At 44.9% G+C, this 27234-nt stretch overlaps 1 protein-coding gene across 15 annotated transcripts in view; it reads right to left on the bottom strand.

Annotated features, from left to right (window-relative positions):
* Positions 1 to 27234, bottom strand: part of HMBOX1 (homeobox containing 1) — a 123721-nt gene that overhangs the window by 60386 nt on the left and 36101 nt on the right. For 13 of the 15 annotated variants that reach the window (XM_068399268.1, XM_068399233.1, XM_068399182.1 and 10 more), the window contains exon 2: positions 9481 to 9564. In XM_068399268.1, coding sequence (XP_068255369.1) covers positions 9481 to 9503 — 23 coding nt within the window. In that variant the 5' untranslated portion in view covers positions 9504 to 9564. Of the gene's footprint in view, positions 1 to 7905; positions 7988 to 9480; positions 9565 to 12140; positions 12228 to 27234 lie in introns of those variants that run through there. The other 2 variants (XM_068399174.1, XM_068399211.1) reach the window with 2 other exon arrangements.

Genomic DNA, 27234 nt, shown 5'->3' on the forward strand with positions numbered 1-27234 from the left:
TTGGTATCTATAAAGCATTAAAAGTTCATGCTTATCTTTCGTGGCTCATCCAAAAGGAACCTGAGGTACCTGAATATCAGATTGAAAGGAGAACTATAAGGAGCTAAATAAAAAAAGAACTATTTTCCCTCCCAAATCCACAGATAGAAAATATCCAGCAGGTCTCAACCAGCCAGATGCAGCATCACTCTTTCCCAATTCTAACGTCACTTCTTGGAGCGAAGGCTGTTTCTTAATACCATTGCTTTTCCTTGTTACACCAAGACTTACTTAGCCTCTTTTTTGGCATAAATTTTAGATATGGGGCTCCCTCCTCACTTTGGAAGTGCTGATCTTGAGTAGGGGTATGCGGCCAGATACAGAAGTGTTCTCTTCCCTTATCTTCCTGCCTCTCATAGAGAAAAGTAAGAAAAAACACAGCAAGGTTTTCCCACCTCCTGTCATAACCCAAGCTCACACAGATACAAGAATCATTTACCCGACACTAACTCTCCAGGTGATGGAACACAGCAGAATAATCCCATGAAAACAGCTATGAGCTAAGTCCATGTCCAATTGAACTTGCAGAAGTTCAAAGCAATTCAATTACTCATTTGGGAATAAGGCCAGACACCAGCCTTAACACCTCTAACACTTCAGAAAATGGCTCTGGACTCTTTAATGATCAGAAGAAATCATTTTTTCCACTCTCTTACTCACTGTACATGTGTAGGAAGTACTCCAGCATCAGTGAAGAGATCCTCTTCCGCAGAGGTCCTTCTCCAAATGTCCATTAAAATTCACTGCTTTATCTAATAAGCTCTGCAAAGCTCCAGACTTACAAAACCAGTTGTGCTTTTTGACATAAGACCTATATTTGATATAATCTGCATAATATGGATGTGGGCTAGAGCCAAAGCGTTCAGAACAGGATCCTAGGTCTGGTAATTGGTTTAAGCATGATTCTGATAAAGTCCCATCAACTGTGGCAAATAGGATGGGGAGAGACGCCAACTTCTACCCTTCGTTTGACGTATGGCAGATACTGCTGGTCCAGGGTAGGACGCTAACAGGGCTACACTGTCCTGTTAACAGGAACTCCAGAATTTGTCATCTTATCTTTTATAGCACCATCATTTTTTGCAACACAACATGCACCTTCTTGGCATCATCGAACACAATCTTGACCTTTAAATGGAAGAGTAAAATCACAAGGTAAAGCTCTCAGCTTAAGTAGGTGATGCCAAAGTATATAGTAAAACAATTACTTTCTACAACTAGTTAACTAAACAAGTGTTTTAACTCTCTCTCTCACAGCTTGAACTCCTTAGCCTGCCGTTTTTTTTCCTGTGTGTATGTGCATATAGTGAGAACTGCTGTGGAGATGGGTGTCCTCAGGAGGGCAACCAAGCTGGTGAAGGGTCTGGAGGGTCTGACCTACAAGGAATGGCTGAGGGAGCTGGGGTTGTTTAGCCTGGAGAAGAGGAGGCTCAGAGGTGACCTTAGTGCAGTCTACAACTACCTGAAGGGAGGTTGTAGCAGAGTGGGAGTCGGCCTCTTCTCCCAGGCAACTAGCGATAGGACAAGAGGACACAGCCTCAAGCTTCACCAGGGGAGGTTCAGGTTGGACATTAGGAAGAATTTCTTCTCAGCAAGGGTCATTAGCCATTGGAAGGGGCTACCCAGGGAGGTGGTGGAGTCACCATCTCTGGAGGTGTTTAAGACAAGACTGGACATGGCACTTAGTGCCATGATCTAGTTGCCATGGTGGTGTCAGGGCAACGGTTGGACTCGATGATCTCTGAGGTCTCTTCCAACCTGGTTGATTCTGTGATTCTATTAAAGACATATAGCAGAGAGTGCAGCCGTGCTGGCTTTGCATGCCCAGTCCCCAGACCACGCACCAGCGTACGGATCCTCATTTGGTACAACTGGGCTGCTGTGTTTCCCTTCTACAGGAGGTCTCTGATCTAGACAGCAAGCAAAAATGGATATTAAGGATGGCACTGCTATTTCCAAAGGCAATAGAATTTGCTTATCAACCATCCTGATATTCAACAACCTAATTCACATGAACTACTGCTCCGGATGCTTCTATCAGAACCAGTGACTACATAGAGACTCCACTTCCAGCTGCCCCGTCTGTTAATTTTTTAACCATGCTTTATATTATGCAATCTTGTTTCTCCATACATTTTTATGAGATCCAAGGACTTTTCACTCACTCCTTCCTTTTCTACATCTCACCCACTGTTACCCATCACAAAGGATGCAGCTGGTTCTTACAAGATGCTCAAGAGAGGGACTTCCATTCTGAGCTAGAGCTGTTCCAGGGAGAGAGTGGTTGACATATATCACGAAGTGAACGGTGCACACCGTGCACGCATGTTCAGAGGCAAAGCCTGTGACCCATCAAGTGCAGCTCTAAGGCATTGCTGGAACAAAACTGTGACACTGAGAGCAGCCCTGAGAAGGACTTGGGGGTGATGGGTGACGAGAAGCTCACCATGAGCTGGCAAAGTGCGCTGGCAGCCCAGAAGGCCAACCGTGTCCTGGGCTGCATCCCCAGCAGTGTGGCCAGCAAGGCGAGGGAGGGGATTCTGCCCCTCTGCTCCACTCTCGTGAGACACCCCTGCAGTGCTGCGTCCAGCTCTGGGGCCCCAACAGAAGGAGGACACGGAGCTGTTGGAGAGAGTCCAGAGGAGGCCACGAAGATGCTCAGAGGGCTGGAGCACCTCTGCTCTGGAGACAGGCTGAGAGAGCTGGGGCTGTTCAGCCTGGAGAGGAGAAGGCTCTGGGGAGACCTTCCAGCACCTTCCAGTACCTGAAGGGGCTACAGGAAAGCGGGAGAGGGACTTTTTGCAAAGGCAAGTAGTGACAGGACGAGGGGGAATGGTTTTAAACTGAAAGAGGGGAGATTGAGATGAGATCTTAGGAAGAAATTCTTTGCTGTGAGGGTGGTGAGACACTGGCCCAGGTTGCCCACAGCAGCTGTGGCTGCCCCCTCCCTGGCAGTGTTCAAGGCCAGGTTGGATGGGGCTTGGAGCAACCTGGTCTGGTGGAAGGTGTCCCTGCCTGTGGCAGGGGGGTTGGAACTAGATGATCTTTAAGGTCCCTTCCAACCCAAACCATTCTATGATTCTATGATTTAGGGCATAACACTATCTAGTCTTCTGAAATTCAAGCTTTGGCCTTTTCTGTTCTTACTGAACAAGTGCATCTCCTTCCATTCACAGCCAATTTAGATATTTCTGAAACACCCAAAGCTTTGCACCATATTAAGCAAAGCTGCCTTCAAAACATTAGGCGATGCTACGAATTCTGGGGCGCAACAGAGGATGAAGGATCTGACTCATCTGAGCCAACAGTTACGCTCATCAGTTGCAACTCAGTATTTTCAGTGGAGTTGTACCAGTTTTCAAGAGAGGGAGAAAAAAATCAGGCCTCAAGTGCTCATCATGTCAACGAACCCAGAGTCATCCTTATCCATACGTTAGCATAATTATCTCCTGCAGTTGCATCGCTCCGTTTTGATTTTCAAAGAGGGCTCTACTCCCATTCATCCTGATTCACAAACAAAATGTAATGCTTGTAATGACTGCTCTCATCCCAGGGAAGCGAAAGCCTCACACTGCAGCAAGGAGTGAAATCAGACCACGAGCTGATCTATGGAGGTTAAACGTCACCGGTGCTGTTTATGAATGCAAAACGCCGTCTTATGAATGCAGAACGCTGCCATACGCTTTCGATCAAAATGGTGACAGTTAATAAGAGCAGCCTGAAACTTCTGAAAATAAATCCAACGTAATCAAATACTCACCGCTACACAAATTATAGAAGGCAAGCTGAGAGCAGAATATCAACATAGCATTTCTTCAGGAGGCTTCAAGCTTCTCAGCTAGTTAAAGAGCCCCAAACCCACATTCACGACTTCTACATAAGCTGTTCTTCCACTCAGTCTTTGAAATTCTCCACTGTCGATAAAATATTTTTTACTGGATGCTGGCACACTGGCAGTAAGCAAACCCTAACAGTTTTGCCACTGATTCCACTTGGGTGAGTAACTTTGCTTTATAGTATCTGCTTTATATCTTTGGGAAAGAGAGAGAGAACTTGAGATCGATGTTACAAGGCAAAAATACAATATAAATGCCAATTATTGTCATAATCCAAGTCTTACAAAAGGGACTGACCTCTGACTAAGCACAGGGCTGGGAGCCAGATCCTTCTGAATTCTCCTCAAGGCACAGACTGATTCACACTGACACCTTATCTGTCTAACCCCAACCTTCCCTACTTCTAAAATCTGGGTTTCCTACTATTGTTGCAATTCTACAGGAACGAGGCAGGAATTCAAACTCCGAGGCTGCATGCAAGGGCAGAATGAGGGATCAGAAGGACTAACAAACAGAGAGAAAGCTGTAGTGGCAGCTGAGTGCTGAACCAGGGCCCAAAGCCCAAACCTGTGCCAAGAGCAAAGGAGGAGCTCTTGGATTCGGAAGCCAAAGACTAAACTTTGGATATATAAGGTCTGGAACAGAATCAGGGCAGAACTGGTGCGTTTGAGTTACACAGCTAAGCAAATCTCACCAACACGTCGAAATACCGTCTTTAACTCACATGGAGAAACGGAGTCGTTGTGGCAAGAAGACTGAGCCATGGGCCTAACCTAGACAGCAGACTGGCAAGTCACGGATTTTCAGCTGTCAAGGTTCAGGGGTAGATATATTGCTGACTTCTGCCTTCTCCACTTCACTGTAGAATTCGACCAATCCTTTATTGAAATCCAGACAGGATCTCGGAATCCTCTGTTAATTCTGCTAGCTGGAGTGTCTAAACACTTGAAACAACTTTCTCTAGAGTATCCCTGTGAGGCAGGGAAGTAAAACTATGTTCATTTTTGAGACCAAGAGCTCACAGAAAGGGGCTGGCCTTCAGACAAGCCAAAATGACTTGTTCCAAGTCACACAGGTGCTCTGCAAGAAGGCAGACCAAGTGCCTGGCCAAGCTTTGAGTGTTTTCTCACCACAAATACAGCCATCCTACAGGGCCCATCTATAGCATCAGACATGACAAGGTGTAGGACAAGTTTCAAGGCATGTCATCACCAGGATTTCCACCACCTCTCTTCCACATGTAAAAAAAAAAAGAGACATTCTGAAGTACTTCAGGCACCTTCGTTCTCCCTCAGGGTCTACCACCAGCAGTAACAATCAACACACTTTCTTAAAAGAGAAATTTGTTACTTTAGAAAACTAAAATCCAAATCCAGCAAATAACTGAAACTTATCTACCCCTAATTTTGCCCTTCACTATGAAGCAATTTTTTTTTCCACTAGAGAACAGTTTGCAAGTGTAGTTTTAGTGGCACACAGTCTTAGTGAAGACAGAGATTATACTTGGAGAACAACTCAAGAACAGGTAACAGCGGCTCCTTGAAGAATATAAATCATAATGGCAAAAACATTGGCTTTCGGCCACAGTTCCTTCCTTATTAGAGTTTTATTTTATTTAAAAGCATTTCAAAAAGAAACACAAGTCCTAATTAATGCTCTCAAAGCACCAAACATCTCTTTGTGTAGCCCAGACCTGAACTAGGGAAATTTCCTCTTGCATGACACAGAGAAGACCCAGTCTATATTCTCAGGGCAAGTCCAAATCTTTCTGTGTCCTCCTCAGAGCAGGAGGAGAAGAACACCTTCAGGCACAAGTCCTGAGGCTGCAGGTCTATGAGAGAGGGTGACCCGACCTACAACTTGCTCTTCTGCCCTTCTGCATAGCTCCAGGACTTGGTGGAAATCTCCACAGACCAGTTCAGTTCATTAACCCAGCAGGAAAATCAATCACCCAACCAACCCACCCATAGCAAGCTTCTGCCTGGGTTAGCGAGCTGAATTAGCTTAGAGAAGGCTCTGAGGATTGCTGTTACCAACTCAACAGATGGGGACAAGCCTTTTTCACAGAATCACAGAATCAATCAGGTTGGAAGAGACCTCTGGGATCATCGAGTCCAACCATTGCCCTGACACCACCCTGTCGACTAGACCATGGCACTAAGTGCCATGTCCAGTCTTGTCTTAAACACCTCCAGAGATGGTGACTCCACCACCTCCCTGGGCAGCCCCTTCCAATGGCTAATGACCCTTGCTGAGAAGAAATGCTTCCTAATGTCCAACCTGAACCTCCCCTGGCCAAGCTTGAGGCTGTGTCCTCTTGTCCTATCGCTGGTTGCCTGGGAGAAAAGGCCAACTCCCACTTCACTACAACCTCCCTTCAGGTAGTTGTAGACTGCAAATTTGGCCAAAAGCAGGAGTAGGCATAAGAGGCATGTGTGCATGCAACAAGATTTCTTTTAGGTCCCTTTCAGAGTGGCTTAGCTGCCTGTGAAATCATGAACATATTCATCTGGTTTACCTTAAAGTAAAACTAAGGGCTCAGACAAGATACAGTTTCAGTTAAGGAAGCTTAAAACGCCAACTGAACATTCCTACAGCCACCAACTATTTACACGGTATCTTGTCACTGAAGACAGAAAGAGCAAATTAGCTGAGTCCTCTTTCACCAAAGTTTAATTAACGTGTTCTGCATCACATCTCAAGGAAGCTGGACAGTGAACACAGCTCAGCCATGGGGTGACTTTCCAAGCCACTGTGACGCCACTGTCGGTCCTTCAATGTGTGCTGACTTTGGTATCGTTCACATACTCGCTCCTTTCTTCCTGTTGCTTTTCCCAAAGGGTGACACGGCTTGAATCTAGTCCTTTTTCATCTGCATTACTCACACTGATTTTCTTTCCACTCCTCGGGCTTTTACCCACTCCCAAGATAGCTCTGTCATTGCTGGCTGTTAGATTCATAAGCACCGGACTGATAATCCAGGTAAACTTGAAGAGACAATGTTGAAACTGTCTAGTTCTATCAGAAATCATATTTTGAGAGAGAGTTTGAAACATGCAACACAAATACGGAGTCATATCTCACTATTAACACATATTAATTAATCAATACTGCCGTGAGCCTGTGAAGTACAAGTAATTACTCCCATTGTATTTATGGAGAACCCAACAGAGATATACTTGCATGGGCTACAGGACTCCATTTCAGATAAATGACTAATTCTTGTGAGACTAAAATCAAGAGTCTTGTGTTCACACCATGCCTCAAATTCCTCTCGAGTACTGGCTCTTATCCAACTGTGGATAAAAATTAGGGAGATGAAATGGTAACTGCAGCCAGCTGCCTACTTTGCTCTTCTGACAGAAGACGCTGCCCCATGGTAGGAGTAACCAAACTACTCTCTAACCATGGTAGTTTTAAGACTGTTCAATTTTAATCTTATTCAGTATTTACGCTACAATTTTTTTTAAAGACTCTGTTTTCTTCTTTCCTCTTCTGAAACCACAATGCCCACTTATGCTTTTTAAAAGATATCTATGGTTTAATCTGGAAATTTTATACCTAAATGGGTCATTTTGGCCCATTTCCTCTAATTTAATACTCTAACCTCCAAATAGGTTCACCCCAGCTTTCACTCAGTCAAAAATTATTCACCTATACTTACATTGCATTCCCGATGACCGTATTAACTGCACAAATGCTTGATTAAATCAAAAAAGAGGATACTTCTCTGATGGAGGGTGGCAGCTGATTAACAGGGCACAGCAATGTGCCACAACGATTCCAGAAAACAACAGAACAACGCGATAGCCAACTAAAACTGCAGAGGGGCAGAACTGAAATGTAGCTAAAGCACAGGAAATTAAAACTACATAATTCACAGTTTGGAAATGTATGTTAAAAGCCTGATTCAAAGTTAAAGCTCACAGACTGTCCTTGTGCTCACACAAAGCACAGAGCAGCTCTAAGATCACTCTGCAAACTCTGAATTACCAGCATAATAAAGACACACAGGGCAGCGTGGCCTTACCTCCAGACTTCTTTCCTGCTGTGAACTAGATCTTTACAATTTCAAGTGGTGATTTTAATACTGAAATCCAACATATTTCCAGCTAAAAGAAAGAAGAGGAGGTGGCTCAGGGGACTGGCAACAAAGTAGGAAACCACTAGTTTTGAACAGAAGACTAAGCCACCAGCAATAGAAAGTAACTAATTAATGGTTGAATCAAGAAGTCTTTTTGAAATACACCGGTAGTTTGGTTTCCAACACAAAACCCCTGGCAGTCATTACTTTTTGCTGTGACTGCCTCTACAGAAGCCTGTGACTGCACTGCCACTTGCACTATGAATGTCCGTGTGCTAGATGAATAATCTTCATCCTTGAAATAATCCATCTGGGAAAATTTGACTGCATTCACAGCAGCCCAGTTTCTTGCTCCCTATTGTGTAGACAGGATTTCTCTTTCCAACTCAGTCTGACAGAAGGTACAATCAGAAGTCAAGAGGTCAAAGTATGTCAAGAATCTGATTGCCAGTGGACAAGCATTTGGTCATGCCTATAAAAGAGGTACGGGGAACAGTGATATAGGACTGGCCTGTGAGAGAGATGGATGACGGCACAGTACAGGTCAAGCCTTTCCTTTCAGCCTGACAAGCTTCAAACTTTGAATTCATTTGCTTATTTATTGAAAAAACAGCATGGATACCAATTACATTGAAGATTCATGACAGAAGTCATTTAAAAGAACAAACTAATAGGCTCAAATTCAAGGACGAGATTTAGACAACTTCAATTTGTACTGGGATTCAGGATACAGCAGTGGTTGCTTGGACCACCACATCCAACTCTTAATGTTAGGTGAGGTGCCCTAGGTTTTCTGCCTTTGCTATACACTACTACGTTAATGGCATACTCATCCCCTTTCACCAAGACTAGTGGTGCTAAACTCTTGCACAGCTCTGCTACTCCTATAGTATGTTCAGCAGATGTGTGGGGATCTCTCTTGTAAAACTACCTTTTCTCCAATCAAGGCTGAGTTTGTAAGAACTGCTTGGTTTCCTTTCTCTTTCACTGACAGAAAAGCAGAAGCAGAAATAACATATCAGCCAGACCAAGTGAGGAATTAAACGCTACCGTTCCCTGGTTTAAATGTCTAGCAAATACCAAACCAGTGGGACTCTCCAATTTAGCCAGCTGCTGGTGTCAAGAGGATGGGGCCAGACTCTTCTCAGTGGTGCCCCGTGACAGGACAAGGGGCAATGGGCACAAGCTGAAACACGGGAAGTTCCATCTGAATATGAGGAGGAACTTCTTTCCTTTGAGGGTGCCAGAGCCCTGGCACAGGCTGCCCAGGGAGGGTGGGAGTCTCCTTCTCTGGAGATATTCAAACCCGCCTGGACACAACCCTGTGCAACGTGCTCTGGGTGACCCTGCTTTGGCAGGGGTTGGACTAGATGATCTCCAGAGGTGCCTTCCAACCCTTAACCATCCTGTGATTCTGTGATCATCATTGTAACCATTTCTCTCCTCATATTAGACAAATTAACAGAAAAAAACCCACCAAACAACTCTCAATTTTTGTAGGATTTTTTAGCTTGTACTTACACTACTGGAAAAGTTCTGAGCATACTTTACATGGGGATGGGACGTTATAACGCCTCTTGAGGGTCTTCAGTGTTATTCACCATTCTGGAAGACACAATTAAAGTATACAAAGACGTTAGAGGTTTCTGTGAAAGTCAAATATATTCTGACTTCTTGTTATCTGGCAGACGACTATACAACCGGCTTGCAGAGGGCAACTTTAGGCAGTTTCACCAGGCAGCAGCGCCAAATCACTTCTCGTTAAGCAAAACAAAAGACAGGCCCTTCAGGATCCTTCTCAATCACCCCATCCATCCCTCTGCTAAAAGGCAGTAGAACATATACCAATCACTAAATATAGCCACGGTTAAGAAAAATGCTCCCTGGAACCACTGACTTTTCTTACATCATCTTTCAGTTTTTATTTTTTAAATAGATCGTTAAAGCCTCACCCTCTTTCTTCCCTTTGTCTTCAGTGACAGCTTTGACATGGTTTGCAACAGACCCACTGTCTTAGAGTCTGGTAAATTGTCTTTTACATCGAAATATCCTACGAATTATAACGACTCAAGTTATAAATGGATACTTTACAGACCTAAACAAGGCCAACCAGCTGAGTGTTCTCAGCTTGTGCACGCCCACAGGTAAAAACTAGAAATTTTCAATCACGTTCCTCTCGATAATCTGTAGCTAATCCAGACCCATATATAACCACAGACACGTATTTCAATGCACATGGTAGATTCCTAAGGAGAAAGTTGATGTCTGGTAGTATAATCAGTCCAGAGACAAAAATTTAAATTACAATTGATTTCTTTTGGCCACAAGTAAATTAATCTATGGAATCATTTAGCCTTATGACAGTTACCTACCCTTTTAACTCACAAAAGCTATTAAAAGGATTATTTGGCTAACATCCGCAAAGAGCTTAGAAGACAGGTACTATGTTCTGAAAAGGAATGACCTAATAGAATTTTCTTTAGCTATCACCACTGATGTCTTTCTCCACAAACTAACACGGACTGAAAGCGCTTCAAAAGTCAGACTATTAACCAAAGGGAAAGAGAAAGGCAGGATATTATATCCAGGCAGATGCAGAAGGAACTAGAGAGAATATTTATACTTCAGGCTATGGGCGAATGTGAGCTGGAATAGAAAACAAGTGGGTAGAGCAGCACAGGGATTTGCATGGGATGATTTACTCTGCTCCATAAAGAGATGTCTGTAATATCAGCAACCAAGCCTTGTGGACAGACACATCTTGGCTCTCCCGGGTGGTTAACAGCGGTCCAGATGCTATAGCATGACTCTTCCCCTGTCACAGCTGCTACAGGCTTTGGGGAAGAACCGCACTTATTCCAGACGGAGTCCACTGGGCACACACAGACTATCACAGAATCACAGAATCAGCCAGGTTGGAAGAGACCTCTGGGATCATCGAGTCCAACCGTTGCCCTGACACCACCATGTCAACTAGACCAGGGCACTAAGGGCCATGTCCAGTCTTTTCTTAAACACCTCCAGAGATGGTGACTCCACCACCTCCCTGGGCAGCCCCTTCCAATGGCTAATGACCCTTGCTGAGAAGAAATGCTTCCTAATGTCCAACCTGAACCTCCCCTGGCCAAGCTTGAGGCTGTGTCCTCTTGTCCTATCGCTAGTTGCCTGGGAGAAGAGGCCGACTCCCACTCTGCTACAACCTCCCTTCAGGTAGTTGTAGACTGCAATAAGGTCACCTCTGAGCCTCTTCTTCTCCTCTCTTCTCCTCTCCTTCTATGCCATCGTTTACGTGGCTTTTTTCAATTTCTCCTTCGTGAAAAAACTTAGGAACTCTCAGGGCAAAAGGCTGGGCTGAATGACCTTTTCCAGAAGTAGCAGCAGTCAGCTTCTGGCCATCAGCTTTCCCAGGGGTTTTGAGCCTGTTCCCACATGATTGCTCCCACCCAGATGTGGCAAAGGAAAGCGCTGGGTGTTTTCGGGGAGGAAGGCACTAAAGCCAGCTGCTCTCATTTCCAAAACAAGTCATCTGGCCCACATCTAGGTCTTGACTTGCCTTTTTCATCTCCGGGAATGGAGGTCGCCAAGAGCAAGGTTGCAGACAAGATGAGTGGTCCCAGCAGACCACAGGTCATGTACTGTAGCCTGGGAGAAAAACTGTGACACCAAAGTACTGATGGATGGAAAAGACAAACACACAGGTCCCTTGCAGTGAGCCACCCCAAACCTTTTAAAGATAGTTCTATACCAAAACGCTTCTCTGTTAAATCTCTTAACTGCATTTATAACATTTTCCCTGAAGCAGTCACAAAAAATATGAGATCATGTTGTTGACTTATTGCCAAATTGTGAGTTTAATACGGAGAGCTGTTTTGTTTTCCAAAGAGGAACAAATCAGACTTAAATATATACAAACTTTCTGAAGGTCAGAGAGGCTAATGATAGAGAACTGGATTCCTCAGAGAAAGATTTGCTTCCAGGGTGAGGAGGGTGGAACAAGCAAAGAACAAAACCCACAAAGGAAAGTAAAGATCACCTTCCATCATCATGAGATGCAGTATTAAAACTGGAACACGAGGAGATGAGATAGCCAAAGAAAAGGCTGCAGTAACTCAGGTGTGAGATGAAAAAGGCAAAACAATGATATTGGTGATACTAATGGAAGAGAAAAAAATGGTACAGACCTCAGATGTTATAAATGAAGAGCCATTAGGATCTAGCCCAAATTTGGGATGTGAACAGAGGAGGATGAAGGAACTTTTCCAAGAGACTCCGGATCTGTGAGCACAGACAGAGGATGACAGCATTTCAGCAGAAATAAACAGGAGAGAGTTCATGAGAAAATAAGAGGAATTCTCAATTTTTGCTCTGGTAAAGGTTGAGGCAGCACTATTGCAGCCTGAACGCCATCGCAGACTGTCACAGACAGAGCCAAGCAGTAAGGCAGGGCGGGGAGTCCTCGGGTCTGCCTCGGTAGCTGGGCTCGTGAAAGCAAATGCAGTCACACAGAAAGGAGAGGAAGCGAGTGCTTCCTACGGCCGACGCCAGCACAGAACGGCTGCTATTGAAAAGGGTTACAAATAGTCTTTGACTCAACGCTGGTCTAAAGTTCAGTGGCACAGAAATACCTTCCCTGCCCCCACGCACATGTAGAGGTTGCTTAAATGTTTTTTTGTAATTTAAGGGCACATCAGATGGGAAACAACTAACCCCTCGCCTATAATTTTAGCCAAAAAAAGTTCAGCCTCGAACAACATAACTTCCACCACCAATGATTCTGAAATCACGAATCAATATCCCTCTTTCCCTCAGTCTCCTTTTAGCATAAACTGAGGCAGCAAACCTGGTCTGATCACAGCAGCAAAATCAGGTGTCACCACAATCTACAGCTGACATGCAAGTAAGAACTCACAAACCTTTGCCCTTTTCGCATTATTCATTAAATAAATTATCTGCTACCGCGGGGAAAACACTCCCAGCTCCCCTTCCTATTTCTGGTACAGACAATAAAAGAAAAAATTCAATATTAATATGGAAACCTTGGCCACAGTTGTAGAATCAGATGTAATGAACAATCTTGTCCCCAGCTTAAGTTGCTATAAAGGCAGCTTAAATTTACAATGGATGAGTCTTCATGGCAATCTGTTTTTCAGATATTAAAAATCTCATTTTCTCAGTGCCAAGGACAAGTGGAAGTGTGAAGCATTGGAGTATCAACTCTGCATTTGTCTCACTTGACATGAAATCATTCTCATTTTAGTTCAGATTTTTAATACATTCTTGGGATCCACTTCAGTTTTCCTCATTTCTCACTGTATGCAATTAAATGTTTCGAAGTATAGTTCACCCTGATCCACAACACCCTGCAGAGGCAAGGAGGAAATCACTTGGTAAAGATGAGGCTGATATCACTTACTTGGAAGAGAAATTCATTTTCCCTTTTAATTTGAGAGTGAGTCACATAGTAAAAAATAATGCCACCACTTTGTAATTCGCTAATACCTTCCTTGGTCAGTTCTTAAAAAGAGCTTTATAAATAACAAATTAAAAGCTTTTGTCCTTGGGGAAGAGAAACATCACCATATTGTCAGAAGTCAAACGTGAACAGAGGGGCTAAATTCTTGGCTTAAAGCCACACAGGACGGCATCAGTGGCTGAACGTGGTATCTGCCTGGGGACACAGGCCCCACTACTGCCAGAGGACTGTTACCAACCCTGCTGTTGAAATGCAGAAGAACCAAATTTCAGCTTGCTGATAAACCTGGTGCGTTGGATGGTGATGAAAAAGTGCAAAAAAAAAAGTGGGCCCCGCACTTCAAGAAAGATGTTGAGGTGTTGGAGCGAGTGCAGAGGAGGGCGATCAAGCTGGTGAAGCGTCTGGAGGGTCTGACCTCCGAGGAACAGCTGAGGGAGCTGGGGGTGTTTAGCCTGGAGAAGAGGAGGCTCAGAGGTGACCTTATTGCAGTCTACAACTACCTGAAGGGAGGGTGTAGTGAAGTGGGAGTCGGCCTCTTCTCCCAGGCAGCTAGTGATAGGACAAGAGGACACAGCCTCAAGCTTCGCCAGGGGAGGGTCAGGTTGGACATTAGGAAGCATTTCTTCTCAGCAAGGGTCATTAGCCATTGGAAGGGGCTGCCCAGGGAGGTGGTGGAGTCACCATCTCTGGAGGGGTTTAAGAAAAGACTGGACATGGCACTTAGTGCCATGGTCTAGTTGACAGGGTGGTGTCAGGGCAATGGTTGGACTCGATGATCCCAGAGGTCTCTTCCAACTTGGTTGATTCTGTGATTCTGTGAAATTCTACCAGCGAATTCACAATAAAGGCAGATTCCCAACCCTATGCATAATTACGCACCAATCCTCTCCTAGAAATAACAAAAAAATTCAAAATTCCAGTCTTTTACTTAATGTACAGCTTAAGGTCTGTAGGAATCGTCAGGTCTTCTGGCTGGACTGCGTGTGTGCGCACATGCATGTATGCACGTGTCCATAAACACAGGTTGTTACACTTCACCCGCTTCACCTTCTCTACACCGAGGCCAGCGTAAAGTAAACCAAACCTGTTACCTGGCTTAACTTACATCCAGAAGATATCTTGCCTCAAAAACAGCAAGAGACCAAGGATCCATCCATTCTACTTCATTCCAGTGGTTAATCACTCTCTCCATTACAAATTTGGAGCCGAATTCTAGTTTGAATACGTCTGGCTTCAGACTGCAGACAGTAGCTTCTGTTAAGCCGTTCTTTGCTACCTTAGAGTCCTTTATTCTTGGGAGATGTCCAGACAGGCTCTTGTTTATCCAGTGCTTTTCAAACTCCAGGTACTGCATTTGTAGCAAAACCTAAAGATAAATTCATCTGGGTGCATGCACGAAAGTAGGACTAGTGTCCAAAATATTAAAGCTAATCTAGGACTCTCTAGCCCATTTTCCTAAAATAGGCCTATTAGGAAAAAAAAAAATAAAATCCTCTGCCATATGACTTGAGGATGTGTTACATTTGTGCCCTGGAAAGCAAGGTTAAGAACCTTGCCTAAGAACTGCCACCTCCTGAGCTCGCACTGTGGTTTGGCGACGTGCAGCAACCAGTTTTCACGCAGTCACTGTACAGCAACATGAAGAGAAGAGTTGTTTCTTAAGTCTCCAGGCTCCAAGTTATTTAAAGATCACTACTTTAAGTTAGTACATTGATCTGTACCTTGGAGCATGGTCTTGTGAAGACCCTCAAGAAGGTGCGCAACAAGCTCTTGTCAAGAATCATTGCTAAACAAGCAACGCAGTCACTGCATCTGCTGCAGCTTCTGGGTTACCTTGAATCCATGTTTGCAAGAAGGACGTTGGCTCATTGCAAGGTAACAAGGCATGAATTGCTACAGCAGAGACCTTACCTTAAGGGACAGGTTGTGACCTTCTAATCACAGATTCAAAGAACAGTTAAGGTTGGGAGGGACCCGGATGTGTTTAAAAAAAGTCTGGACATGGCACTTAGTGCCATGGTCTAGTTGACATGGTGGTGTCAGGGCAATGGTTGGACTCGATGATCCCAGAGGGCTCTTCCAACCTGATTGATTCTGTGATTCTGTGATCTCTGGAGGTCATTTTGTCCAAACTCCTGCCACCCAGAGCTGGTTGCCCCAGACCATGTCCACATGGCTTCTGAGTATCTCCAAGATTGGAGACTCCACCACCTCTGTGGGAAACCTGTGCCAGTGAATCAAAGGAGCCCAAAGGGAGCAAGAGAGCACACTTTCCACGAACACAAAAAATTCTTGAAGAAACTGCTCAGAAGTTACCTCCAACCAATGCTGTTTTCAGTCTTATTGTGACTGTGTTGGTTTACCAAACCCTTTACAGTGCAACCCAGGAGAATGCCATATTTTGGAATTATGGTGAGGGAATACAGAAGCATCTTGCAGAGCTTACAGCAAAAATTTTCTGATGGGATCCTCTTCTTCCTCAGAACTCTTTAACTCAAAGGAAACCACCACAACAAGCCTTTTCCCCTTCAGAAAACACACGCCTCAATCTTATGACAAAGCCGCAGTTGGCAAACTTAAAAAAGCAACCAAGTAAATAATTGTTTCCACAACATGCCCTACAGTAGATCTCCACAGAAGAATGAGCTAAGGATTGCAGTTCAAATTGTTTCTCTCTTCTTCTCCCTCTCCAACCCCAAGCAAAAGAAACCTCCTTACCCAAATATAGTGGAAGTGCCTAGAATGCAAGCCGGAGGCCAGGCTCCACTTTGAAGCAGACTAGCAACGGATCCTTTCTACAGAAAGCCTGAGGTCACAAAATCAGTTTCCCAAACTCACCCAAGGCTTGCAGAAGGTAGAGAAAGTTCATCTGTATTTCACTGGAGAGGACCCCAAGTTACTCCAGAAGTCCCAGACACACACAAAAGGCAACGCAGTGCCGGTAAAAGGACACAATTTAGTACTGCTTTGTCCTTAATGGCAGCTGGAAAATGAAACGCTGTCATCAAGGTATGTCTGCAGACACGTTCCAGCAGGGAACCCCGGGTTATATTTTCATTATTGCTTACAAATGAGCCTCAGGTCTTAATGTACCAAGCACCTACACTGTTGTATCTCCTGAATTTCAGTATGTTGTCCCCTCCAATCATGTCTAAAAATTTGCCTGGAACCAAAGGCCAGACATGAATTAGCTTTTCTGGCTAAAATTACAAGCGAATCTTGACAGCGGAAGACTGACAGCAAGGCACATGAACTCATGGCTAATAGCGATAGCCAACGGCTGCTACAAAGACCACTTCCTTAATGATCAAATAGGTTATCTTCATCCACTTAGATCAGCTTGAGCACTGAAACGGATGAGGAAGAGCGAGATGGTCATTCACACGTGAGAGAGAATTTAAGGAGATCACAGAATCACAGAATCAACCAGGTTGGAAGAGACCTCAGGGATCATCGAGTCCAACCATTGCCCTGACACCACCACGTCAACTAGACCATGGCACTAAGTGCCATGTCCAGGCTTTTCTTAAACACCTCCGGAGATGGTGACTCCACCACCTCCCTGGGCAGCCCCTTCCAATGGCTAATGACCCTTGCTGAGATGATAACTCTCAGCTGAGTGGTTCAGTTCAAAACGTTTGATGCTGCACTGCAACAGAGCAGAAGCTGTCACAAAATTAGTAACTGTATGTCAGAAGACCACAAGCAAGAGCAGTGAGTTGAAGAAGCAGTCCCAGCCCAGCTAAGTCCTACAGAGCTACGATGGGCAAGACATGCCCTGAAGTACAATGAAGATTTCAAGCAGTTACACGCCAACAGCAGGGATTATACCTTGAACTCAGTGGAGATGTACACTGTAAGGCGTATACGTTAATCGGGACAAAACTGCACATGGGAGATTGCCAAATCCTGAGTCCAAGCCTGGGCCAAACATACAATAAATGAGAGGCTCATTCAAAAAAAGATCCCAATTAACACTAATTACCTTGACAGTTTTTAGCTAGGAATACAGTGACACAGTAGCACTGCATATGCCAACTCAAATGAGATTCTATATTGCCAAGCATAATGTCTGCACACTGTGAGCACACCTCCATTGCCAAATATTGTTAGATGGGAGCACCTCGGCTTACTAAGTCTATTCAGGCATGCTCACGTGCAGTCCATACCTGTGTGGTTATGACCATAATAATGCCGTAGCTACATTTCTCACCAACTGGAACTGCTCAAATGAATTACTACTCAGTATGCTGTGGAAGAACTTGACCTCCCAAAGTGCCCCACATTTGCCATCTCTCTAGTCTGGCTAGCACCAAGTATCGGTTTTGACACAGAGGACTGACTTACCCTGTTTGACTGCAATTTGGGTGCAACAGGAATGCAGACAGAACCACACAGAATCACAGAATCGATCAGGTTGGAAGAGCCCTCTGGGATGATCGAGTCCAACCATTGCCCTGACACCACCCTGTCAACTAGACCAGGGCACTAAGTGCCATGTCCAGGCTTTTCTTAAACACATCCAGAGATGGTGACTCCACCACCTCCCTGGGCAGCACCTTCCAATGGCTAATGACCCTTGCTGAGAAGAAATGTTTCCTAATGTCCAACCTGACCCTCCCCTGGCCAAGCTTGAGGCTGTGTCCTCTTGTCCTATCGCTAGTTGCCTGGGAGAAGAGGCCGACTCCCACTCCACTACAACCTCCCTTCAGGTAGTTGTAGACTGCACTAAGGTCACCTTTGAGCCTCGTCTTCTCCAGGCTAAACACCCCCAGCTCCCTCAGCTATTCCTCATAGGTCAGACCCTCCAGAACCTTCACCAGCTTGGTGGCCCTCCTCTGGACTCGCTCCAACACCTCAACATCTTTCTTGAAGTGCAGGGCCCACAACTGGACACAGGATTCAAGGTGTGGCCTCACCAGTGCCGAGTACAGAGGGACGATCACTTCCCCAGACCGGCTGGCTACACTATTCTTAATAGAGGCCAGGATGCCATTGGCCTTCTTGGCCACCTGGGCACACTGCTGGCTCACTATGCCCAACAATGCACACTAGGAACAAGAAAGAAACTATTGCTATTTTAGCTTCCAGGTCTCAGTGGAGAGCTCACTCATGTTGGAGAACAACCTGACACAGTTGCCCGGCACACCACACATGGCAAGAGGCACCCAACTGAGGGAAAACCAGCAACAGCAGCAGCACAGCAGCCTGCAGGTCCGAGATGGTCAGCAGTGCCTTCAGAACATCCATCTCATACATAAAGCTTTGATAACCTAATCTCAGCGTGCCAGTAACAGGACATACAAAGATCAGAAAAAATACTAGTTTTCTTGATGTCTAGGGAACAACTAACCAAGGCTACTAGAATCGGTGCTTACAGCGCTTGGCTTTTCATCCTGCAGCTGTGCAGGTTTAGATATTGTACTTAAAATAAGTGTAGTCTTTTAAAGACAGGCCTTCCCCTTTGGCTGTCAGTTCCACTCAGACCTGCAGCTTGCTTGTCCCAAAGAGTATACAAATCATAGAATCACAGACTGGTTTGGGTTGAAAGGGACCTTAAAGATCATCTAGTTCCAACCCCCCTGACACAGGCAGGGAAAATGAATGTCCACCATGAACATGTCCACCATGAAGACTCATGCTTAGCTGCTAAGCAGGTCACGGCCAGTGACAGGCAAGTTCAAGAGCACGAAAACAGGAGGTACTGCAAAAACGTACAACAGCCCCAGGAAAAAGGACCGTTCATCTGGCTGGACAGGCAAAGACCTTCCTTCATCCACCACTCTTCAGGGGACCCCTACGCACCTTAGTAGATGCCACCAAACCTTCTTTAGCAGAATTCCAGAAATCGTACTTGCCATCAGGCTACTTGACAGAGGGACACTAACGGCAACACAGGGATACTGCAAATCCTTGGCAGGCACAGAAAATGGCTACTACACAATCCTATGTGAATGCAAAGGTGCTCAATGCAAGACACATGCGTATTCAGCTGAAGTGAGCTGAAGAACCTATGCCCAGGTGCTGACCTAAGAAAGTAGAAGTGTATCTCTCATCACTAGTACCAGGAACAAGCATGGAAGAGACAAGTAATGCCTTATGATCCTTTATTTTTGTGTTGCTGTACGGAACAGAAAAGTATTAAGAGGAATGTGGTATCACTTCGCAATTGCAAATTTATTGCATAAAATTTAAGAGAAGTATAATCTTTTTAACAACAGGTTTTGGATTTAAGATCATCATCCCCTTTTCCCAAACAGTAATCTGATAACATGCTGTACAAAGAATAAACTTGTTAGGAACTTCACAAAACATTAAATGGTGTTCTGAACAGCTCTGCGAGCTCTCAGTTACTTGTAACAAAATAAGCATGCAACCCTTTTCCATCTCCAAACAAGTCTGCATAAAATTGTGCCATGAAAGGAGACTACAAGCATGGCAGTCTCGCTGACGTCTGCCCTCTGCCTTACAACTGAAGGGAGGTTTGACGGACAGTCATAGGGCACCCAGGGCACCCATCTGTTGGTCACTTCAGAATACCATTAGTTATCAGAGAACCTGCATGTCCGCCAGCGATGCTGGAACCGGGCTGGGATCTGCAGATGTGTCCTCACGGCAGCAGCAGATCAAACAAGTCTCCTTGCCCCTCCATCCCATGCCCTTGGCAACTGGTTGTGCTTAAAATACTGAGCTGTGGCTCCACCCTCCTTTTCTGCTTTCCCCTCTGATGACCCAGACTTTCACCAGGGCCACCTCTGAAGGTATTCTCCATGTCAAGCAAACAGTTCAATCCAAGTTTTCTTTTTCACATGCTTTGCCAGAAAGCCTGTGGGGCTCTCTCACCCCTGCAGAGGTACATGGTTCAGCAGATGCAAGTGAAAGACAACAAGCTTTTTTTTTGTCCAAGGTAAAGCTGTACTCTGGCAGATTTATTCTCGAGACACTCCATCTTATTTCTACCCACTGACTAGTTTAGAAGACACAGAGATTGCTTCGGTCAGCAGCCTAGCAGGGATGAAAATGTTCTGGTTATACTGGTGTTATGAAAATAAAATTTAAAAAGGGGACATTTAGCAACATGCTTTCATAATTCCAGGGTTTGAGGCACTTCATTATTTGGAATACTACACTTGAAATACAACAGTATCTGTCCATGAAAAGGACATTTGTTTGTTCGTTTGAACTGTTTTTCACGTGGTTGCTTATTGCCTGAACAGCATACGAAGAGAGTAAGAGATCAGTAAACTATAGGCCTTACTGCTAGAAGTACACCCTGTACAGAAACCTCATGCAGTCTCTTACATTTCTGTCCAAATAAAGAAATAAAATATCAAAAAATTCCTAAGCACCTATTAGAAGCGGCAACAACATTCCAGCAAACATCAACTGGATGCTCTAGCAGGACATCATAGAAATCAGAATGGTTTGGGTTGGAAGGGACCTTAAAGATCATATAGTTCCAGCCCCCCTGCCATGAGCAGGGACACCTTCCACCAGACCAGGTTGCTCCAAGCCCCATCCAACCTGGCCTTGAACACCGCCAGGGAGGGGGCAGCCACAGCTTCTCTGGGCAACCTGAGCCAGGGTCTCACCACCCTCAGAGCAAAGAATTTCTTCCTAGTATCTCATCTCAATCTCCCCTCTTTCAGTTTAAAACCGTTCCCCCTCATCCTGTCACTCCCATGCCCTTGTAAAAAGCCCCTCTCCTGCTTTCCTGTAGCCCCTTCAGGTACTGGAAGGTGCTAGAAGGTCTCCCTGGAGCCTTCTCTTCTCCAGGCTGAACAGCCCCAACTCTCTCAGCCTGTCTCCAGAGCAGAGGGGCTCCAGCCCTCTGAGCATCTTCGTGGCCTCCTCTGGACTCACTCCAACAGCTCCATGTCCTTCTTATGTTGGGGGCCCCAGAGCTGGACGCAGCACTGCAGGGGGGGTCTCCCGAGAGCGGAGCAGAGGGGCAGAATCCCCTCCCTCGCCCTGCTGGCCACGCTGCTGGGGATGCAGCCCAGGACACGGTTGGCTTTCTGGGCTGCCAGCGCACGTTGCCAGCTCATGGTGAGCTTCTCGTCACCCATCACCCCCAAGTCCTTCTCCTCAGGGCTGCTCTCAATCCATTCTCCGCCCAGCCTGTGTTTGTGCTTGGGATTGCCCTGACCCACGTGCAGGACACCCTAACAGCAAGCACAGTTACTTCCCCTACCTGTCCCTTTAGCCTGGCCTGCACGCCCCAGATGGAGATCACTCACCCGCTAAGCATTATTCTTGCAAAGGCCTTCTCCTACTTAACATCTTAACAGGGATTTATAGAGTGACTGTCTGGAACACTGCTTAACAATGCTAATAGCAGAGTTCCAAGAAATCAGTAGTTTGGCAATTACAAACACAGCAATACACACTGAAATATGTGCTCACGCTTGCTAAACCTGTAATCCGAGTTGTTTTTTTTCGTTTTTTTTTTTCCCTCCCCATAATAAGTGGTTTAAATTTAGTAGGAATGATTCACTCAGTGCAGGTTTGCTTGGTTTTTTTTTTGCACTTGGAATCCATCTTTGATGACATCTAACAGGAAGACTGGAGGAGGGAGGCAGAATCTGACTTCCTAAAGAAAAGCCAGCCCATTAAATGCAGCGTCTTCCGTAATTTTGTCGTAACTTAAGTACCTCTAACTTGGCAATTTCCTCCTGCAATAAACAGCAGATACAGGGCAGACACATAACCTACCGGTATCCTAGTGCTACGTACGCTCTAAGCTGGGTCCAGGCCAAAAAAGAGCCATTCCCGTGGTCTTAAGATATACCTGATCCCCAGATGGTCTGTTCCAGCATCGTGATACAACTCCAGGAGCCTCCTGTGCTGCTCTCAACATGCCCAGGCTGAGCAGCACCTTTGCCTTGTACAAGCCAGGCTTGGGGGCAAGGACTATGCACCCATTTGTGCATTTTGCTTAAAAAAAACCCAAAATCCCCCCTACTTTGAGGCTTTGATTATGGAAGTTTCCAGTTCTGCTGGACTCATTCATAACTATGGGGGCTCCTCCTAGAAATCATGATCTTTGCTGCTACATGGAGGAATGCTGCTACATGGGAATGCCCAGGGAGGTGGTGGAGTCACCATCTCTGGAGGGGTTTAAGAAAAGACTGGACAGGGCACTTAGTGCCATGGTCTCGTTGACATGGTGGTGTCAGGGCAACGGTTGGACTCGATGATCCCAGAGGGCTCTTCCAACCAGATTGATTCTGTGATTCTGTAATTAACCCAAGTTTAGACAAGCTGCATCACCCAGCCAACAGCACACAGGGAAGCGAGGGCTGTTCAGCCCCTGTGCTCTACCCATCACCCAAAAAGAGTCGTGTCAGCGGCAAAAAGCCTTGACCACAGATGCAGAACTCTGGCAGGTGGCTTTTGACGCATGGAGGGTAACTGGGAAGGAGGTAGGCAGAAGAGCAGGTGACAGCTTTGGGACAGCACCGTAGGACTATTACGGCAAAACTTAGCTAAATATATCTGCAGTGCAAAGTAGGTGGGTCAGAACATACCTCCAAGAGAAATCCGTATTTGGAAGCACAGCCCAAGTGGCAAGCTATACGTTCAAAGTAGGTGTAAGCACAAGCATAAGGGCTTCAAGCAAGAACACTTGAAGGATTTGGAGTTTCCCTTCCCCCCTCACATGTAAATAGTCAGACAAAAGCACAAAGCGAGCCTGCAACGTAAAATACTCTTTAGGAAGCAGGTTAGAAAAATAAACAGATGCACAGAGAGGTGAACTCCAGTCTCAAATGAAATTATTTAGGAAGCTTGGAAGCAAATTGAGACTCGGAGCTACCAGCCTACATCACAGAATCACAGAATCACAGAATCAACCAGGTTGGAAGAGACCTCAGGGATCATCAAGTCCAACCGCTGCCCTGACACCACCCGGTCAACTAGACCATGGCACTAAGTGCCATGTCCATCCTCTCACCTGTGACTGGGCTGAGACTCAGCAACTCAGTCCACATGTGACGTGCAAACCTGAAGTGCAAATGGTGAGACAGTTCTTCCCTGAGAGCACAGTACTCCCAGAGCTATCTAAAACAGAATACTAATTTCAATGTCAAGAATCCACGAAGATGAGGACAAAAAGTAGGAAACGGAGTTTTATTATGGAGAATTCTGAAAAACTGATGAATTTTCTTGGGCTGTGACAGAGTTCTGCTGAATTCTCTTAGAACAGGAAATCCAGCTTCAGCTGTGGGAATGTATTGGAAGTGTTGATAAAAGCCAAAATTGCAGAACATTTGGAAATGCATAATTTAGTAGAGGACATCCAGTACAGATTCATAAAAGGAAGGTCATGCCTGACAAATCTGCTGAAATCCTTTTTATTATATGACCAAATCGTTAGGTTAGACAAGAGCGAAACAGTGGACATAAGTTATCAGGATCTCAGGAAAGCATTTGATTTTGTACCACTCAGATTGATTTACAGAGTCATAAAGCATCGTGCAGGGAAAAGGAATTGAAATGGATTAAAGAACATTTTCGGGATAGGAACAAAAGCAACTCAGTGAGCAGAAGGAGTCAGAAACAGAGAGGTGTAAAGGTCACCTGCTAAACAAATAAAAATGGGCTCCGAGCAAAACTTCAGCTCAGCTACCATTTTAGAGGCAAGAATACCTGAGTTTGGTGACAGAACTGCAGAAGATCCATCCATCTTCTTCATCCATCCATCTTCTCCCGGGCAACTAGCGACAGGACAAGAGGACACAGCCTCAAGCTTCGCCAGGGGAGGTTCAGGTTGGACATTAGGAAGAATTTCTTCTCAGCAAGGGTCATTAGCCATTGGAAGGGGCTGCCCAGGGAGGTGGTGGAGTCACCATCTCTGGAGGGGTTTAAGAAAAGGCTGGACATGGCACTTAGTGCCATGATCTAGTTGACAGGGTGGTGTCAGGGCAATGATTGGACTCGATGATCCCTGAGGTCTCTTCCAACCTGGTTGATTCTGTGATTCTGTGAAGAGTATTACTAGTGGTTAGTAAATTAGCAGGAAATTAGGTGCAGAAAGATGGATGAGCTTAGGTTCGGCGTTTGACAAAAGGACATGAGAGGTGCTGCACCAGCCTGTGGGATTCACTTGTGCTAGAGCTGATGGGTGAAAGGACCTTCTGGCTGGGAATCTGCATTCATTTTAAAGGGGATTTGATAATTTTATGGTCATTAATAAAATCTGCAGCTATGTATGTTGTGGTAATGATATGGGTAATTAAATCTGAAGCTTCTGGGAATTAAGCTGATAGCCTGATAGGGTCAAAAAGAAAATTCCTCTTGTACTTAATCAGAGGAATAGCTTTGCAAGCTGGATAGGTGCATTAACTGTCCGATACTGACCACTACCTGACACACAATGCTAGATCAAATGGACCTCTAGACTGATCCAGCTCTACTCTCCATAAAAATGACTATGATTTCATGTAGGACACACCAACAGAAACAGTCTTTTTGGACCTCCATGAAACCAGTATGGTTTGGTTAGCTACTCTTGGACAATTTCACACAGATAAAAGTATTTCCACTGATCCTGAGACTTTCAGTGAGCTGTTGGTAATATCTTCTCCTGAAAACTGCCAATTATTCTCATCGGTGGTAGACTGGAGATGAGGTCTGTTGCTTGATGATGATGCAAGATTTTATCCTTGTCTTTTATTTCCTAAGAGAGCAGCAAATCTTTACAATGTCCTCGTGCACTGGGGTAATATTCTCCACAGAAAACCGAGCCTCAGCAACATGCTACTGGGCTCAAGGTCACCTGTGATAAAGATGAGAACAGAACGTGGATCTTCTGATTCCTACTCCTGTGCCCTGAATACCAGGCCATAGTGCTGCTGCCACCACCTGTGGGGACAGCCTTTCAATCTTGAAGGCTGTCAAAACCCAGCAGCTTTTATGAGCACTAAAACTCACTTTAAATAAACTTCAGTTTAAAAAAAAAAAAAGTTACAGCAGAACAGGTGGACTCCTGTGACACCAGGATTCTTCAATGCACAAAGAATCTTTCATCTCGCTGTTCTACACGGCACCTTTAAATATTCTTCTACATAAAGGCATGATATGCAAGAGCAAAAGAATAACCGAGAAACAGTAATCCCTAACAGATCAACTGTGCTTTATCTACACAGATTCTGCTTTCATAAAAGCACAGAGGAAAGAGGGGGGAAAAAAAAAAAGAAAAGTACATTCTTATTGTTTTCTGAAGCTTAAAATAACCACAAAGTGAGAAAAATCAAAGCTGTTCCATAGAACAACTAGGGAAAAAAGTCTCACTGAGCATTTGAGAAAGACAGTAAATGGCAGAAGATGGAACAAGAGATTTAGAGAGTGCTATGGTCACCATGCTTAGATCCTAAATTTGGTCCATGCTGAAACGAGTGTGGTTTAAACAGGAAGCATTTGCTAGGATGTATGTGCCCCATATATAATCACAGCTGTCGCTGGCAGCAAAGGCCACAGCTATGGCCACCATCACACACTCCAGTTTCACTTGCTAACTTCTCTGAAAACTTTTTTTTTTTCTTCAAATACAATGCAACTGAATACAGGCAATTTCTGGAGCAAACTTGAGAACTGTGAGACACAGAAGGCAAAGGGATGGGAACAAGCAGAACAAACCATCTGTACTGAGGACAGGCAGAGCTGCCATCAATTTATTCTCATAGCTGATTGATCACGGAGTTTTTCGACTTTCAGAAACAAGCAGAAAATGCATTATCTACTAGAGCTGGTTTTGAACCAAACAACATTTGTGATTAGCTTTAACACAAGGTCCAGTCTGGTGCTAGGGGAAGCCGCAGGAAAGTGGCCAAAATGGTAGCTAGCAAAACATCCCTTTATTCCTCACATTCAGACATTTCATATTTTCCAAAGCGTTGAGCTGTTCTGTAACATCTGTGGGCTGTTGAGCTATTTCCCCTTGCTCCCAAAACTAACCAGTGCCAGGGTCTGTGTGAACCCTTTTTTCCCTCAACCTGTATTATCTGCTGGACTGACTATCTACAGAAAGCTCTAAAAACCCCACCAACGTCCCCCTAAGCGAAAAGCTTCCTAGCCACAACGCAGCTTATTTTCTAAAATCCCTTTGCACAAGCGTTTTCTTGGAGCTGTTTTCCTGAGCTGAGCTCTCTACCCTTTCATGCAGTCAAGCAGTCTTAAGGTATCTACTCGCTCCTGTCCAGCAGGGTCAGGTACCTACCAGCTCAAACAGCAGTTCAAAAGAGATCGTCTAGGAGCAAGGTTGACTTGCCTTCAAAGCCGCAGACCACTCTGTTGTACAGCGATAACACGATGAACAGAAACCATCTGAAGAATTATTCCAGCCCTGACTTTCATCATTTCTAGACGTGTCTTTCTGTTACTCTGTCTCCATGCTACACCCTGTATTTTCAAAGATCAGGGAAGATTTTTTACAATTCGCCTTTCAGACTTCCAGAGGGCTTTTGATGTTTATATATTTTTATGCACGTGCACACACACACTCACTTTATTTTAAGCCCAAATAAACGATAGAAAGTCCATTAACCTCATCCCATTCAGCCACACCATTCAAAAAAAAAAAAGAGAAAAGGCTGTTGGAGATAAACACCAGGACTCTGGTGTTTTTACATACGTGCATAATTCAGATATAAATTAAAGAAGGTTGCTAATTAAAAAAAAGTCACGAGTGTCTGTGGTGTGGATGCACACTTCTATCCCCTCTATTGCCAGCCGCTGTCGTACAACAGATGAGCTGGTAGAGTCCTCTCAAAACATGCTTCAGGAGGCACAGTTGTACAGCC

The sequence above is a fragment of the Nyctibius grandis genome, chromosome 1 (assembly GCF_013368605.1).
Source record: "Nyctibius grandis isolate bNycGra1 chromosome 1, bNycGra1.pri, whole genome shotgun sequence".
Taxonomy (NCBI): domain Eukaryota; kingdom Metazoa; phylum Chordata; class Aves; order Nyctibiiformes; family Nyctibiidae; genus Nyctibius; species Nyctibius grandis.